This window comes from Lepidochelys olivacea, assembly GCF_965140295.1.
Source record: "Lepidochelys olivacea isolate rLepOli2 genome assembly, chromosome: 21".
Lineage (NCBI taxonomy): Eukaryota > Metazoa > Chordata > Testudines > Cheloniidae > Lepidochelys > Lepidochelys olivacea.
The window spans coordinates 15,173,682-15,189,475 of NC_140431.1; the positions used below are offsets into that span (position 1 = coordinate 15,173,682).

At 55.5% G+C, this 15,794-nt stretch overlaps 1 protein-coding gene across 2 annotated transcripts in view; it reads left to right on the forward strand.

Annotated features, from left to right (window-relative positions):
* Positions 1 to 15,794, forward strand: part of NAV1 (neuron navigator 1) — a 298,657-nt gene that overhangs the window by 181,167 nt on the left and 101,696 nt on the right. For both annotated transcript variants that reach the window (XM_084611036.1, XM_084611037.1), the window contains one exon: positions 13,704 to 13,806. In XM_084611036.1, the coding sequence (XP_084467162.1) occupies positions 13,704 to 13,806 (103 nt within the window). The remainder of the gene's footprint in view (positions 1 to 13,703; positions 13,807 to 15,794) is intronic.

Genomic DNA, 15,794 nt, shown 5'->3' on the forward strand with positions numbered 1-15,794 from the left:
ACTGACCACTCTCCAAGTTTAAATCCAAGTTAAATCAGAACATCTGGGGGGGGAGAAGGGGGGAGGAAAAAACAAGGGGAAATAGGCTACCTTGCATAATGACTTAGCCACTCCCAGTCTCTATTTAAGCCTAAATTAATGGTATCCAATTTGCAAATGAATTCCAATTCAGCAGTTTCTCGCTGGAGTCTGGATTTGAAGTTTTTTTGTTTTAAGATAGCGACCTTCATGTCTGTGATTGCGTGACCAGAGAGATTGAAGTGTTCTCTGACTGGTTTATGAATGTTATAATTCTTGACATCCGGGAGAAATGGAGTCATGGAGGATCAGGAGGCAGCTGGTCGTCCCCCAGAAGTACCGCCGCAAGCTACTGTACCTGGCCCATGACATCCCCCTCTCAGGACACCAGGGAATCTGGCGCACCCGGCAGAGGTTGCTACAGAACTTTTACTGGCCCGGGGTCTTTACCACGGTCCGGCAGTATTGCCGATCCTGTGACCCCTGTCAGAGGGTGGGGAAGGCCCGGGACAAGGCGAAAGCGGCTTTGAGGCCTTTGCCCATCATAGAGGAGCCTTTCCAGAAGGTGGCTATGGACATAATAGGACCTCTCAGCAAGGCAACCCGGACGGGGAAGAAATGCATTCTGGTGAGGGTAGATTTCGCCACCCGCTACCCCGAGGCAGTGCCCTTATCTTCAAGCAGACACTGTGGCAGGTGCGCTGCTGACCATTTTCAGCCGAGTGGGGTTCCCCAAGGAAGTCTTGGCAGACCAAGGGTCTGCCCTTCCCTGTCGGCCCTGCTCCGGTGCTTGTGGGAGAAATGTGGGGCCAAGCACAGCTGGGCCTCAGCATATCACCCCCAGTCCAACGGGCTGGTGGAGAGGTTCAATGGGACGCTCAAGGTGATGCTGAAAACCTTTATGAACCAGCACCCGCAGGATTAGGACAAGTACTTACCTCACCTGCTGTTCGCGTACAGGGAGGTGCCCCAGGAATCTACCGGGTTCTCGCCTTTCGAACGGTTATATGGAAGGAGGGTAAGGGGGCCCCTGGACTTGATGAGAGACGAATGGGAGGGGAAGGCCGCTCCCAATGGAGAATCAGTGGTGGAGTATGTCCTCACCTTCCGGGAGAGACTTGCTGAACTCATGGGCCTGGCCAGGGAGAATCTGGCCAGAGCCCAGAGGAACCAGAAGGTCTGGTATGACTGCACGGTGCGGGCCCGTGCCTACGCCACCGGAGATCAGGTGATGGTTCTCATCCCCGTGAGAAAGAACAAACTACAGGCCGCCTGGGAGGGCCCTTCTAAGGTCGTCAAGCAATTAAATGAGGTAAACTATGTGGTGGACCTGTCGCACCGGGCACACCACCGACAGGGGGACTGTGGTGTTGGCCGTGTGTGGACATTGGGAGGAGCAGGGAGTCAACCCTTTGGTAAATATATTTCCTAAGACTGGGTCTGGCTCCCCCTGGAAACAATTCCTATCTCGGATCGGCTAACCCCTGCCCAGCAAGCTGAGATCAGAGGGGTGCTGCATTTATACCAACAGCTGTTTTCCACCTGGACTCACCAATCTGACTGTCCACCGGATGCAGACAGAATTGCACACACACACCCCCCATGTGATTTTCTCCCTTCCGAGTCACAGGGAAAACGGCTCACGATCTGGAAAGAGAGGTCTGGGACATGCTGGCTTTGGGGGTGATCCAGCCATCTGCCAGCCCTTGGGCCTCGCCAGTGGTGCTGATCCCCAAAAAGGACAGGTCGATCTGGTTCTGTGTAGACTATCGGAAGCCCAGAGCCATCACTGTATCTGATGCCTACTCCATGCCCAGGCCTGTTGAGCTCCTAGACAAGCTGGGAGGAGCTCGTTACCTTACCACTATGGATCTTACAAAGGGCTACTGGCAAGTGCCACTGGATGCAGATGACCGGCTGAAATCGGCCTTTATCACCCCTCTGGGGCTCTATGAGTTCCTGACCCTGCCGTTCAGCCTCAAGGGAGCGCCAGCCACCTTCCAGCGCCTGGTGGATCAGCTACTGAGGGGGATGGAGAGTTTTGCCGTGGCGTATATTGATGACATCTGTGTCTTTAGCCAGACCTGGGAGGACCACGTGTCCCAGGTTAGACAAGTGCTGGACCGACTCCAGGGAGCTGGGCTGACTATAAAAGTGGAGAAGTGCAAGGTGGGGACGGCTGAAATATCTTACCTGGGCCACCGGGTGGGGAGCAGCTGCCTAAAGCCAGAACCAGCTAAGGTGGAGGTGATTAGAGACTGGCCCTCACCCCCAAACCAAAAAGCAGGTCCAAGCCTTTATTGGGATGGCGGGATACTGTCAAAGGTTTGTGCCCCACTTTAGCGCCATAGCCAGCCCCATCACTGAGCTATGCAAGAAGGGGAAACCAGACAAGGTGGTCTGGACCAAGGAGTGCCAAAGGACTCTCTGTGCGCTGAAAGAGGCTCTGGTCAGGGGACCGGTTCTGGCAAACCCGGACTTTGACAAGCACTTTATGGTGTTCACCAATGCCTCAAACACGGGGTTGGGCGCGGTGTTAATGCAGGAGGATGAAAAGGGGGAGAGACACCCCATCGTGTACTTGAGCAAGAAGTTGCTACCCCGAGAGCAGAATTACGTGGCCATTGAGAAGGAATGCCTGGCCATGGTGTGGGCCCTTAAGAAACTAGAGCCATATCTCTTCGGGCGACACTTCACCGTGTACACCGACCGCTCTCCCCTGGTCCTTTGAAAGATGAAAGGAGCCAATGCCAAGCTCCTGAGGTGGAGCCTGCTCCTGCAGGATTACGACCTGGACGTGGTCCATGTGAAGGGAAGTGCCAACATGATAGCAGATGCGTTGTCCTGGAGAGGGGGACCTGAACTTCCCCAGGTCACTGGTCACAGTCTCGAAGTGGGAGAGATGTGACGCAGCAGGGAGTGGGGCAGATTTGACCTGGGAGTGTTGCTGGGGAGGTTCACTGGGACTGTGGGCATTGGGGATGGGAGACTTCCCCTGAAGGAAGATACCTGAGGCTGTAACATGAGCCAGGAGGGGGGTTGGGAGAGCTGACACCTTTGCCTGGGAAACTGGACAAAGGCTAGAGGAGGAGCTGGGGGAAGGGGGAGAGCCTGCTGGAGGGGTTTTTGGTTTCAGTTTAGAGTGGGGTGGTGAAATGCAGGGAACCCCAAGGCTGGGGTCTAAGCTGCCCCCAAGAAGGACTTGACTGAGGGGTCCTGGTTGTACCTACAAGCTCTGTTTGGGACTGTGTTCCTGTTGTCCAATAAACCTTCTGTTTTACTTGCTGGCTGAGAATCACGGTTAATCCCAGGAAGAGGAGTGCAGGGCCCTGACTCCCCTCTTTGAGACTGAACTGAGTGGGGTCACTGTGACCAGTGACCTGGGGAAGTTCAGGTCCCCCTCTCTGGGACAACACATCCGCTATCATGCTGGCAAGTCCTTTCACCTCTGGAGCTTGGCATTGGCTCCTTTCATCTGGTGTAGCCAGGTCAGGGGAGAGTGGTCGGTGTACACGGTGAAGTGTCGCCCGAAGAGATATGGCTCTAGGTTCTTAATGGCCCACACCATGGCCAGGCATTCCTTCTCGATGGCCGTGTAGTTCTGCTCTCAGGGTAGCAACTTTTTGCTCAAGGACACGGTGGGGGCTCTCTCCCCCTTCCCCCAGCTCCTCCTCTAGCCTTTGTCCAGTTTCCCAGGCAAAGGTGTCAGCTCTCCCAACCCCACTCCTGGCTCCTGTAACAGCTGCGTGACAGCTACAACTCCCTGGGCTACTTCCCCATGGCCTTCTCCCAACACCTTCTTTATTCTTACCACAGAACCTTCCTCCTGATGTCTGATAATGCTTGTACTTCTCAGTCTTCCAGTAGTACACCTTCTCACTCTCAGCTTCTTGCGCCTCTTGCTCCCAGCTCCTCGCACACACACCACAAACTTTTGTGAGCTCCTTTAAAAACCCAGGTGCCCTGATTAGTCTGGCTTAATTGATTCTAGCAGCTTCTTGATTGGCTGCAGGTGTTCTAATCAGCCTGTTTGCCTTAATTATTTCCAGAAAATTCCTGATTGTTCTGGAACCTTCCCTGTTACCTTATCCAGGGAAAAGGGACCTACTTAACCTGGGGCTAATATATCTGCCTTCTATTACTCTCCTATAGCCATCTGGCCTGACCCTGTCGCAATATATATGTTGTGATTGCATTTATATAGATGGTCAAGTCAAGTGTGTTCATCTAAGTGTCTTACCCACGCCGGAGTGGAGGGAAGGGCATTCTGCAAGTCCATGAAGGAGCCAGACAGCCCTCGCCAATGGATGCACCCTGCCAGTATGTGCCCTACATAGCAGCCAAAATGAAGTGTGGCCATTAGCAACACATCTGGTGGTGTGAACGATCAAAACCAGGGGGCTGGACTGTTGGATCCATCACAAGATAGGCACTGGCTACATTTGAAGCTTGGTCTTGCCAGCTAATACGCAACCTGGAGGTGATATCAAGGTTCCTCAAGGGAACTGGGTGTCTTGACCTCAGACAGCGACTCGGTGGATTAAACATGTCTTTGAACAGGGGTAGAAGTGGCATGACATGGTAAACAGTGGTAAGGACAGTTCAGTGCTGCCCAGTGAACTAGGCTCACCTGAGCAATGTGTATTTTCAGATAGCCAAATCCAGGGTCATGCGTCTAGGAACCAAGACTATAGGTCACCCATGTAAGGTGGGGGAAGCAGTGAGTCGGAAAAGGGTTCTGGGGTCATGGCAGGAAGCAAATGAACATGAGTTCCCACTGCGATGCTGTGGCTAAGAGATCCTTGGTTGGCTGGCTGGATGATTTTGTGTGGGAGAGTGTTACTGTGTGTATATTACCCTGCCTGTGTTTCGTATGGGGGTGCGTGTAATACACGTGTATAACAGTGTGTGTATGTTTTGCTATCGCTCATGTCGCCTCCTGACAAAGCACAATACTCCCTGTATTATTTATACAGAGTGGGCAAGCCCTCCCCCCACCTCCGCCTCCCAATGCAGATGTTCCGTTGCATGCTGGGTACTTAGCTGTTGTTTACATGTAGCTTCTCTGCGTTACCATGGCAATTGCAAAAGTATTGGTTGCCACATTACATTAAAAGAAGCCATAATTATCGCCCCCCCCCACCACCACCACCGACCTGCCTGTCAACTAAATTGTCAGTACTTTTGAATGAGAAAAAAACCAGCCCCGACTGAAAGGGCTGGAAATTGTGGATCAAATCACTGGCGTCACGGCCGTTAACAGCTGGCATGGGGGAGAGGGTCTGCCTTGTGATTGCTTTAAGGGGGAGACTTAATGCAGGTCCCACCTCCCACTGTGCCAAGCACCTGCTCCCCAGGCTTTCCACACATCCCTGCGGGTCTCTGCCCAGAGCCAGCACAGGAGCCCTGCTGAATTGGATCCGGCTTGGCACGGACTCGGACTGAGCCAAGGGGAAGGGGGCAGGATTCGGCCTGCAGAGGATGATCCTCATTCAGAGATGGAGACACCCGACCTTCCGCTCCGGCCAGCCTGTGCTCAGTGCAAAGCCAGAGGGTCTTCAAGCCACTCGTATGGTCTGCTGATGCTGAGGCCAGCCTGGGGTGAGTTATACCCAAATGCCCAGCACCAGGTGAAGGGGTTCCCCAGCCACACCCTGCTCCCTGATCTGTGGGGGGCTTTGGCCTGTACCTGCCCATAGGTGGCTAAGCTGGTGTCACTGACACCTTCCCCTCCTTAGTCCCTTCTGCCCGGAGGGGACAGAAGTCATTTTCTGGGTTGTTTCTGCCTGTTTCCCCCCAGAAAAGGGTCGGCATTGACTGCATCCCCCCATCTGCCCTGGCATCCCATTCCCTCACACACTCGCCCTCTCTCCGAATCAGACCAGCAACCTCTTCTGGAGCTCGTCCTGGTAAATTTCCAACAGCCCCACCTTGGCCGACACAGCGGGTTTTGAACTGGCAACCTATCGAGCCTCAATCTCTGCACTTGGCCTGTAACAGCCACATACATAACACGTCCTAGCCAGAGGCTACAGCCGCACCTAGGGTGCGAGATAGGGGAGGAGGTGTGGGAATCTTCCTGGGGCGAGGAGGAAGAAAGGCCTGGTAGCAAGTCAGCCCCGTGCAGGGGATGGAAAATCCCAGTGGTCTGTAGAGCCAGACTTTCCCTACTGAATCCCCGAGCAGCCCCACTGCTAGACCCCAGGAGTGGTGACAGGGAAACGGTTACACATGAAAGCTGCTGGGATTGCAGGCTGCCTGGCGGTATAGCGCAGGAGTGATTAGCGGTAGCTGAGCTCCAGATAGCAGCAGTTCAAGTCAGCTCAGAATTGGCGTGTATGTGTTCATAGAATCATAGAATATCAGGGTTGGAAGGGACCCCAGAAGGTCATCTAGTCCAACCCCCTGCTCGAAGCAGGACCAATTCCCAGTTAAATCATCCCAGCCAGGGCTTTGTCAAGCCTGACCTTAAAAACCTCTAAGGAAGGAGATTCTACCACCTCCCTAGGTAACGCATTCCAGTGTTTCACCACCCTCATAGTGAAAAAGCTTTTCCTAATATCCAATCTAAACCTCCCCCACTGCAACTTGAGACCATTACTCCTCGTTCTGTCATCTGCTACCATTGAGAACAGTCTAGAGCCATCCTCTTTGGAACCCCCTTTCAGGTAGTTGAAAGCAGCTATCAAATCCCCCCTCATTCTTCTCTTCTGCAGACTAAACAATCCCAGCTCCCTCAGCCTTTCCTCATAAGTCATGTGTTCTAGACCCCTAATCATTTTTGTTGCCCTTCGCTGGACTCTCTCCAATTTATCCACATCCTTCTTGTAGTGTGGGGCCCAAAACTGGACACAGTACTCCAGATGAGGCCTCACCAATGTCGAATAGAGGGGAACGATCACGTCCCTCGATCTGCTCGCTATGCCCCTACTTATACATCCCAAAATGCCATCGGCCTTCTTGGCAACAAGGGCACACTGCTGGCTCTTATCCAGCTTCTCATCCACTGTCACCCCTAGGTCCTTTTCCGCAGAACTGCTGCCTAGCCATTCGGCCCCTAGTCTGTAGCGGTGCATTGGATTCTTCCGTCCTAAGTGCAGGACCCTGCACTTATCCTTATTGAACCTCATCAGATTTCTTTTGGCCCAATCCTCCAATTTGTCTAGGTCCTTCTTTATCCTATCCCTCCCCTCCAGCGTATGTACCACTCCTCCCAGTTTAGTATCATCCGCAAATTTGCTGAGAGTGCAATCTACACCATCCTCCAGATCATTTATGAAGATATTGAACAAAACCGGCCCCAGGACCGACCCCTGGGGCACTCCACTTGACACCGGCTGCCAACTAGACATGGAGCCATTGATCACTACCCGTTGAGCCCGACAATCTAGCCAGCTTTCTACCCACCTTATAGTGCATTCATCCAGCCCATACTTCCTTAACTTGCTGACAAGAATACTGTGGGAGACCGTGTCAAAAGCTTTGCTAAAGTCAAGAAACAATACATCCACTGCTTTCCCTTCATCCACAGAACCAGTAATCTCATCATAAAAGGCGATTAGATTAGTCAGGCATGACCTTCCCTTGGTGAATCCATGCTGGCTGTTCCTGATCACTTTCCTCTCATGCAAGTGCTTCAGGATTGATTCTTTGAGGACCTGCTCCATGATTTTTCCAGGGACTGAGATGAGGCTGACTGGCCTGTAGTTCCCAGGATCCTCCTTCTTCCCTTTTTTAAAGATTGGCACTACATTAGCCTTTTTCCAGTCATCCGGGACTTCCCCGGTTCGCCACGAGTTTTCAAAGATAATGGCCAATGGCTCTGCAATCACAGCCGCCAATTCCTTCAGCACTCTCAGATGCAACTCTTCCGGCCCCATGGACTTGTGCATGTCCAGCTTTTCTAAATAGTCCCTAACCACCTCTATCTCCACAGAGGGCTGGCCATCTCTTCCCCATTTTGTGATGCCCAGCGCAGCAGTCTGGGAGCTGACCTTGTTCGTGAAGACGGAGGCAAAAAAATCATTGAGTACATTAGCTTTTTCCACATCCTCTGTCACTAGGTTGCCTCCCTCATTCAGTAAGGGGCCCACACTTTCCTTGGCTTTCTTCTTGTTGCCAACATACCTGAAGAAACCCTTCTTGTTACTCTTGACATCTCTTGCTAGCTGCAGCTCCAGTTGTGATTTGGCCCTCCTGATATCATTCCTACATGCCCGAGCAATATTTTTATACTCTTCCCTGGTCATATGTCCAACCTTCCACTTCTTGTAAGCTTCTTTTTTATGTTTAAGATCCGCTAGGATTTCACCATTAAGCCAAGCTGGTTGCCTGCCATATTTACTATTCTTTCGACTCATCGGGATGGTTTGTCCCTGTAACCTCAACAGGGATTCCTTGAAATACAGCCAGCTCTCCTGGACTCCTTTCCCCTTCATGTTAGTCCCCCAGGGGATCCTGGCCATCCGTTCCCTGAGGGAGTCGAAGTCTGCTTTCCTGAAGTCCAGGGTCCGTATCCTGCTGCTTACCTTTCTTCCCTGCGTCAGGATCCTGAACTCAACCAACTCATGGTCACTGCCTCCCAGATTCCCATCCACTTTTGCTTCCCCCACTAATTCTACCCGGTTTGTGAGCAGGAGGTCAAGAAAAGCGCCCCCACAGTTGGCTCCTCTAGCACTTGCGCCAGGAAATTGTCCCCTACGCTTTCCAAAAACTTCCTGGATTGTCTATGCACCGCTGTATTGCTCTCCCAGCAGATATCAGGAAAATTAAAGTCACCCATGAGAATCAGGGCATGCGATCTAGTAGCTTCCGTGAGCTGCCGGAAGAAAGCCTCATCTACCTCATCCCCCTGGTCCGGTGGTCTATAGCAGACTCCCACCACTACATCACTCTTGTTGCTCACACTTCTAAACTTAATCCAGAGACACTCAGGTTTTTCTACAGTTTCGTACCGGAGCTCTGTTGTGAGGCACAAGCCAGGAATCAGAGCAGTGACTCTAAGGGCCGGTCTCTTGGGATCTGGGAGGGCTGGGAGCTTTGGCAAGACTCCAGTGCACTTACCCGGATCACCTTGGCGGGTGGAAGGGCAACGGTATATAATGATTGACAGGGGGGTTACAGGGGGCCCCTGGCCATGCTGCTTTCTGGTGGGGTTAAGCGCAGGGCCAGAGAGCTTCCCCGTAGGACCATGGCTTTGCTGAACAGGAACAGCAGCAACCCTGCAAGGTGAGGTCGTAGATCGTGAATATAACGCCCTGTTCCAACATAAGGACAGGACCCACGGATCCCCTCCCTTCTGCCCAGCTTCACCTCTCTGGCTTCACAGCCCGCACCAAGCCCCTGGCATGCTGGGGCTCCGCCATCTGGAAATCAATGGTGCCATCGATCGGGCAGTGAAGTCATTCGTCCAGGCAGACAGTGGCAATCAAATGGCCATTTTTATACTCGGTTAAACCCTGCTTGACCCAGCCAGCGTGAAACATGCACCGCTCCCGCACTCAATCCGGCAGCACACTCCTCCAAGCCGACGTGGGGCAATCCAGGGGAGCTAAGAATCTGGCTCAGCGGGCGGGGAGGAAAGGCAGCCAATAAGATGCTGCATGACTCTCACCAACACGGGAGCAGGGGCCGCGCAGGGCCCGCGATCCCAGTCGCCGTCGTGTCAGGGCGGGAGCAGGGGCCAAGCAGGGCCCGCAATCCCAGTCGCCGTCGTGTCACGTGGGAGCAGGGGCCGCGCGGGGCCCGCGATCCCAGTCGCCGTCGTGTCAGGGCGAGAGCAGGGGCCGCGCGGGGCCCGCGATCTCAGTCGCCCTCGTGTCAGGCGGGAGCAGGGGCCGCGCGGGGCCCGCGATCCCAGTCGCCCTTGTGTCAGGCGGGAGCAGGGGCCGCGCGGGGCCCGCGATCTCAGTCGCCCTCGTGTCAGGCGGGAGCAGGGGCCGCGCGGGGCCCGCGATCCCAGTCGCCCTCGTGTCAGGCAGGAGCAGGGGCCGCGCGGGGCCCGCGATCCCAGTCGCCCTCGTGTCAGGAGGGAGCAGGGGCCGCGTGGGGCCCGCGATCCCAGGCACCGTCATGTCAGGCGGGAGCAGGGGCCGCGCGGGGCCCGCGATCCCAGTTGCCCTCGTGTCAGGAGGGAGCAGGGGCCGCGCAGGGCCCGCGATCCCAGTCGCCGTCGTGTCAGGGCGGGAGCAGGGGCCGCGTGGGGCCCGCGATCTCAGTCGCCCTCGTGTCAGGCGGGAGCAGGGGCCGCGCGGGGCCCGCGATCTCAGTCGCCGTCGTGTCAGGCGGGAGCAGGGGCCGCGCGGGGCCCGCGATCCCAGTCGCCCTCGTGTCAGGCGGGAGCAGGGGCCGCGCGGGGCCCGCGATCTCAGTCGCCCTCGTGTCAGGCGGGAGCAGGGGCCGCGCGTGGCCCGCGATCTCAGTCGCCGTCGTGTCAGGCGGGAGCAGGGGCCGCGCGGGGCCCGCGATCCCAGTCGCCCTCGTGTCAGGCGGGAGCAGGGGCCGCGCGGGGCCCGCGATCCCAGTCGCCCTCGTGTCAGGCGGGAGCAGGGGCCGCGCGGGGCCCGCGATCCCAGGCACCGTCGTGTCAGGCGGGAGCAGGGGCCGCGCGGGGCCCACGATCCCAGTCGCCGTCGTGTCAGGCGGGAGCAGGGGCCGCGCAGGGCCCGCAATCCCAGTCGCCCTTGTGTCAGGCGGGAGCAGGGGCCGCACAGGGTAACTCCTGAAGTGAGGGGAGGAGGCCTGCCTGGCCTAGCACCAAGTCTTGCCGAAGAGGGGTGGGCTCGAGGGGCTGGGGAATCTGTGTTCTGTACAAGAGTTAATCTGAGCCCCACGAGGGGGAAGTCTTGGCCTAAGTACTCTGGTCTGGGAGTAAAGCACAGCATGGCCCTGCAGTGCCCCAAAAGGGGCGGGAGTGCCCCTTACAACCTCTCCCTACTTTGGCCTGCCCATGGGGCTCAGGAATCTCCTGAGAAGGTGCTGTCCCGTGGCCAGTGCAAATGTCCCGCCAGACTCACAGTATCATAGTCCCCCAGGGCAAATGGACCTTTGGATTTGATTCCAATAAGGGGTGAAGGTTCGGGCTGCAGGAGAGGTTCTTGTGTTTTTTCCAAACCTATCTGTCGGTAACGAGCAGGGTCTTGTCTACACTACCAGGTGGAACAGTGTAGTAGCTATATTTGGAGAGAGGACAAATCTGATTGTAACCAGGCCATGTGCAAACCATTTGTTCCTAATCTACATAATCCATCTGTCTAACTATCCTTCTTGATGGTAATCCAGCCATCCAACCCTAACATAATGACAGTCTTTCCTAGAGGGTAGTGTACAGATCTGTCTGTCTGTCTCTCCACCCACGCTCCTAGATGTTAGTATACGGATCTGTTTGCCCATCTGTCCTCCAAAATGAACATGTACAGTTCATCTGTCTGTCTACTGATCTACTGCACAAATAGATATCTACATAGCAGCGGGCTGCTGACTGAGATGGGCCCTGGATTGTGGCTTGAGCACTAAGAGCTCCCTTTCCTCCAGGCTCGGGGCAATGGTCTAGGGATGTCACACCCCGCTGCAGCAGGCTGCCAGGGTAGGTTTGCAGGCCTGCTGAGGCATTTCCCTGGAGGCAATGTGTCATCCAAAGGGACATTGCCAGCCTTGCAATCCCAGGGAGACCCAGCCAGGTAGCCCCCCTCCCCTGGGTATGCAGGCTGCAGGCGGAGCCCAGTTTGCTCAGGATTCCTGCAGGTGATGGCAGGCTCTAGTTCCTGGGGCAGCAGCTCAGATCCCTTGGAAGGAGCATGCCAGCTGTTGCCACTCGTTCTGCCTTCAGTTGGCTGGCAGCCTGCCCCATCATTTCCTTGCTGGCTCCTGTTTGTTCCTTAAGCCCATGTGCCTGTTCCCTCCACTCCCCCTGCTCCCTGGGCGGGCTGTAGTGCTGACACTAAGTACTAATGATGCAAAGGCTTCAGCCAAAGCAGAGTAGGAGGGTGAGCTGGGCTTGTGGAAAGCGCCTGCCCTGCAGAGCTCCCCTCCGGTGCTGGCTGGCTGGGGAGGGGGGCTGCTACACCCGTGGGGCTGGGGTCAGAAGCTGCCAGTGCCTGGCTGGGGAGGTGGCTCTGCTGGGACTGACTTTAGAATGCAATTTGTCACGGAGTGTGGGGGAGTCCAGGCCCTGCACCCCTCTTCCTGGGATCCACTGAGACTCTCAGCCAGCCAGTAAAACAGAAGGTTTATTGGACAACAGGAACACAGTCCACAACAGAGCTTGTGGGTACAACCAGGACCCCTCAATCACGTCCTTCTGGGGGAGCAGGGAGCTTAGACCCCAGCCCTGGGGTTCCCTGTGTTCCTCCACCCAGCCCCAAACTGAAAACTAAACCCACCCAGCAGGTTCCCTGCTGCAGCCTCTGTTCACATTCCTGGGCAGAGGTGTCACCTCCCCCTCCCCCTCCTGGCTCAGGTGACAGGCTCTCAGGTCTCCCATCCCCAGGGCACATTCCCAGGTCAACACTCCCCCCTCCCTGCTGAGTCACATCATCACAGGGTGGCTCTGCTGGGACTGACTTTAGAATGCAATTGAGATTTGTGCTGCTTGCTAATGCAATCCTTGGCTGCATAGACAGGAGCAGAGAGGCGTTTTCATCTCTGTATTTGGCAGTGGTGTGACCGCTGCTGGGATCCTGTGTCCAGCTCTGGTGCTCACAATTCAAGGAGGAGGTTGATAAATTGGAGAGGGGTCAGAGAAGAGCCTGGGGAATGATTAAAGGATTAGAAAACCTGCCTTAGAGTGAGAGACTGAGCTCTTTGAGTCTAGTTAGCTTAACACAGAGAAGGTTGAGGGGTGACTTAATTACTGTCTGCGAGTATCCTCTGTGGGGAACAAATTTGATAATGGACTTTTCTGTCTAGCAGAGATGGCTCTAATGGAATCCAATGGCTTGAGGCTGAAGCTAGACAAATTCAGCCTGGAAAGAAGGGTCACATTTTAACAGGGAGGGTAATTCACCGCTGGAACAATTGACCAGGAGTCATGGCGGATTCTCCCATCTCTGGCCATTTTTAAATGCAGATGGGAGGTCTTTTCTCAGATCTGCTCTAGGGATTAAGTTGTGGGCAGTTCTCTGGCCTGTGCTGGGCAGTGTCCCAGTGGTCGATCCCTTCTGGCCTTGGAATCTAGGAAGTTCTGGTCCTGTGCTCTCCCTGCGGCCCATCTCGGAGCAAAGCCGGGTGGAGCCGGGAGGCAGACACTCCCTCTCCTGAGCGCTGGCCTTGGGCAGAGGCAGGTAAGCTTTCCCTGCTAAAGCAGCCTTGGGGACCTTGGCAAGACCTGGGCAGGGTGCGGTACCTCCACCCCGAGGTGCGGGTCCGGTGACCCAGGCCTGGCTGGAAGATGGGCTGTGCTCATAGCTCGCCGAGGGCTCCAGCTGTCACAGAATGTGGCAGGCAGGGGGCCAGTGGCTCTGTGATGCCAAAGCAGCAGAGTGGAGCTCGCACAGGTGGTGGGGAGGGCTGGGAAGGGACACGTGGGCAGCTGAGTGGGGAGGGGGCACATGGCACGGGGAGCGTCGTGGGGACACCTGGAACAGGAGTGGGGTGTGTGGGTGGGTGGGGCTATGGAGGGGGCACGTGTCGCCCTCCTCTCCCTACAGCCATGGCTATAAAAGCCTTTGCTCTCCATGTCACTACAGACCCCGAGTCCCAGAGGAAGAGGACAGTGCAGAACGTGCTGGACCTTCGGCAGAATCTGGAGGAGACCATGTCCAGCCTGAGAGGCTCCCAGGTGTCTCACAGGTGAGGCCATGATGCCCACTGTAGCCCCTCCCCCTCTCTCTCACCTGACCCCTCCCTTCCCTCTCCTCCTCCAGCCTGGCTCCTTGCTGGGTCTGATCCCCAAAGCCGAGCCCTTTCTTGGGGGTGGGCACCCCGGCGGGGCAGGGGGCTAGTGACGTGGCTGTGCTCCGTCCTGCGGTAGTATCTCCAGCCCGGGGGGGGGGCTGTTCCCCCGCCCCCGGGGAAAGACTCTGACTGCCCCCCTGTGTCACTGAGGCCTCTGTCCCAGTGCGGAGAGCTGCCAGCCTCTGACTCAGGGATGAGTCTCACTGCCCCACTCGCTGATCCCTCCAGCTAGTCTCTCTGGGGCACCACTCACACTGAGTCACGCCTCGTTAGCAGGTGTATTTCAGTGGCACTCCGAGGCACCAGCTGAGATCAAGGACCCATTGTGCCAGGGGCTGCAACAGCCACAGAGGGTACATCTGCCGGGCCCAAAAGCCCTGCGGCCACGAGTCTCAGAGCCTGGGTCAACTGACTCAGGCTTGCAGGGCTAGTTCTCCGGGGCCAGAAATAGCCGTGTTGGTGTTCCCACTCTGGCAGCGAATGCTGCCGAGAGGGCTGGGTCTCTGAGCCCGAGCTCCAGTGTGAGCAGGGATGTCTCCGCTGCTCTTTTGAGCAATGTAGTCAATTTAGGCCTAGTCAACACTAGAAAATTTGGTCAGTATAATTATCACTCAGGGGTGTGAAAAATCCACGCCTCTGAGCAGTGCAGTTAAACTGACCCAACCCTACGCTCGGTCGGCAGGAGAATTCTCCCTTCAGCCTCCCACTGCCCCTTGTGGACGTGATGTACCTACGCCGATGGGAGAACTCCCCCCTCATCAGAGTAGGCAGTGTCTTCACTGACGCATTACAGTGGTGCAGCGTTTTAAATGTAGACAAGCCCTTAGTCCTGGTGCAAACGTCATGGAGATGCTTGGAGACCCTGGCTGCACACAGGCATGCAGCAGTTTAATTCAATTAGTTGAGTTAAATCGATCAAACCAGTTTAAAAAAACCCTGCGTGAACCCTCTTCTTTGGGGATAAGGGTCACTTATTTCAGCGTCATTTAAACCTGTTCCCAGCTGATTTAATCTGTACCAGTTTGAGAGCAGCTTGTTTTAGAATCAGTGCATCCCCCGGCGGCTTGTGCCAGTTTAACTCTTGCTGTAAATTGACAACATGGCTTCTCCCTGTCATGTTGACAGGGGCTGAGATGAAGGGGGATAACTAGACTTGAAAAAGTGTATGTTAAATCTGTGCAAATTTCAATATGGAAGAGTTTTAAGAGATTGCCCTAGCGCTGAAGAGCTTATGGTTTACACAGACCTAGTGGGAGGGGGCCATGACTTGCCCAAGATCACATAATAGGGACTAGAACTCAAGTCTGCTGAGTCTTAGCCCTGTGCTCTAACTCCTAGGACACACTGCCTCTACATTCATATTTTTACAGCAGCAGCCCAAATGGGAGTCCAGCCCCCTCTGTGTTGAGACCTTCTCCTGTGCAGTAGCACTGTAGCTGAGGGCAGTGCTGATACCAGGATACTGGAATGAGTTGCTGATGGAATCTGCAGGCCGTGGCACGGCAAGCCCATGTGTTTCCCCAACCGTGGAAGCAGAGCTGCTTGCCCGAGCCAAATCACGGGTTTCCCCAGGCTCGCCCGGGCAGGGTGCTGGAGACACAAGTTTGACTGGGCTCATGATTCCTTAAGGACACCACCAAATCCCCATCTGGCTTGGAGGAGAGAAGTGAGCAGGGAAAGGATATGCTTCAAATTCCTCCAGAGCCGGGCACGGGAAACGACCCATTTCGGCCTGCAATGGGGGCTGCAGCCACTAGAGGGTGGCGTCGGGCCAGGTGGAGAAGGAGAGAGACACAGGGAAGCTAGTTTGACTCCAGCTGTTAAGTACAGAGCAGCAGGGGTGAGCTCAGCTACCTCGGGGGTTATGGCAGCAGGGGAACCCC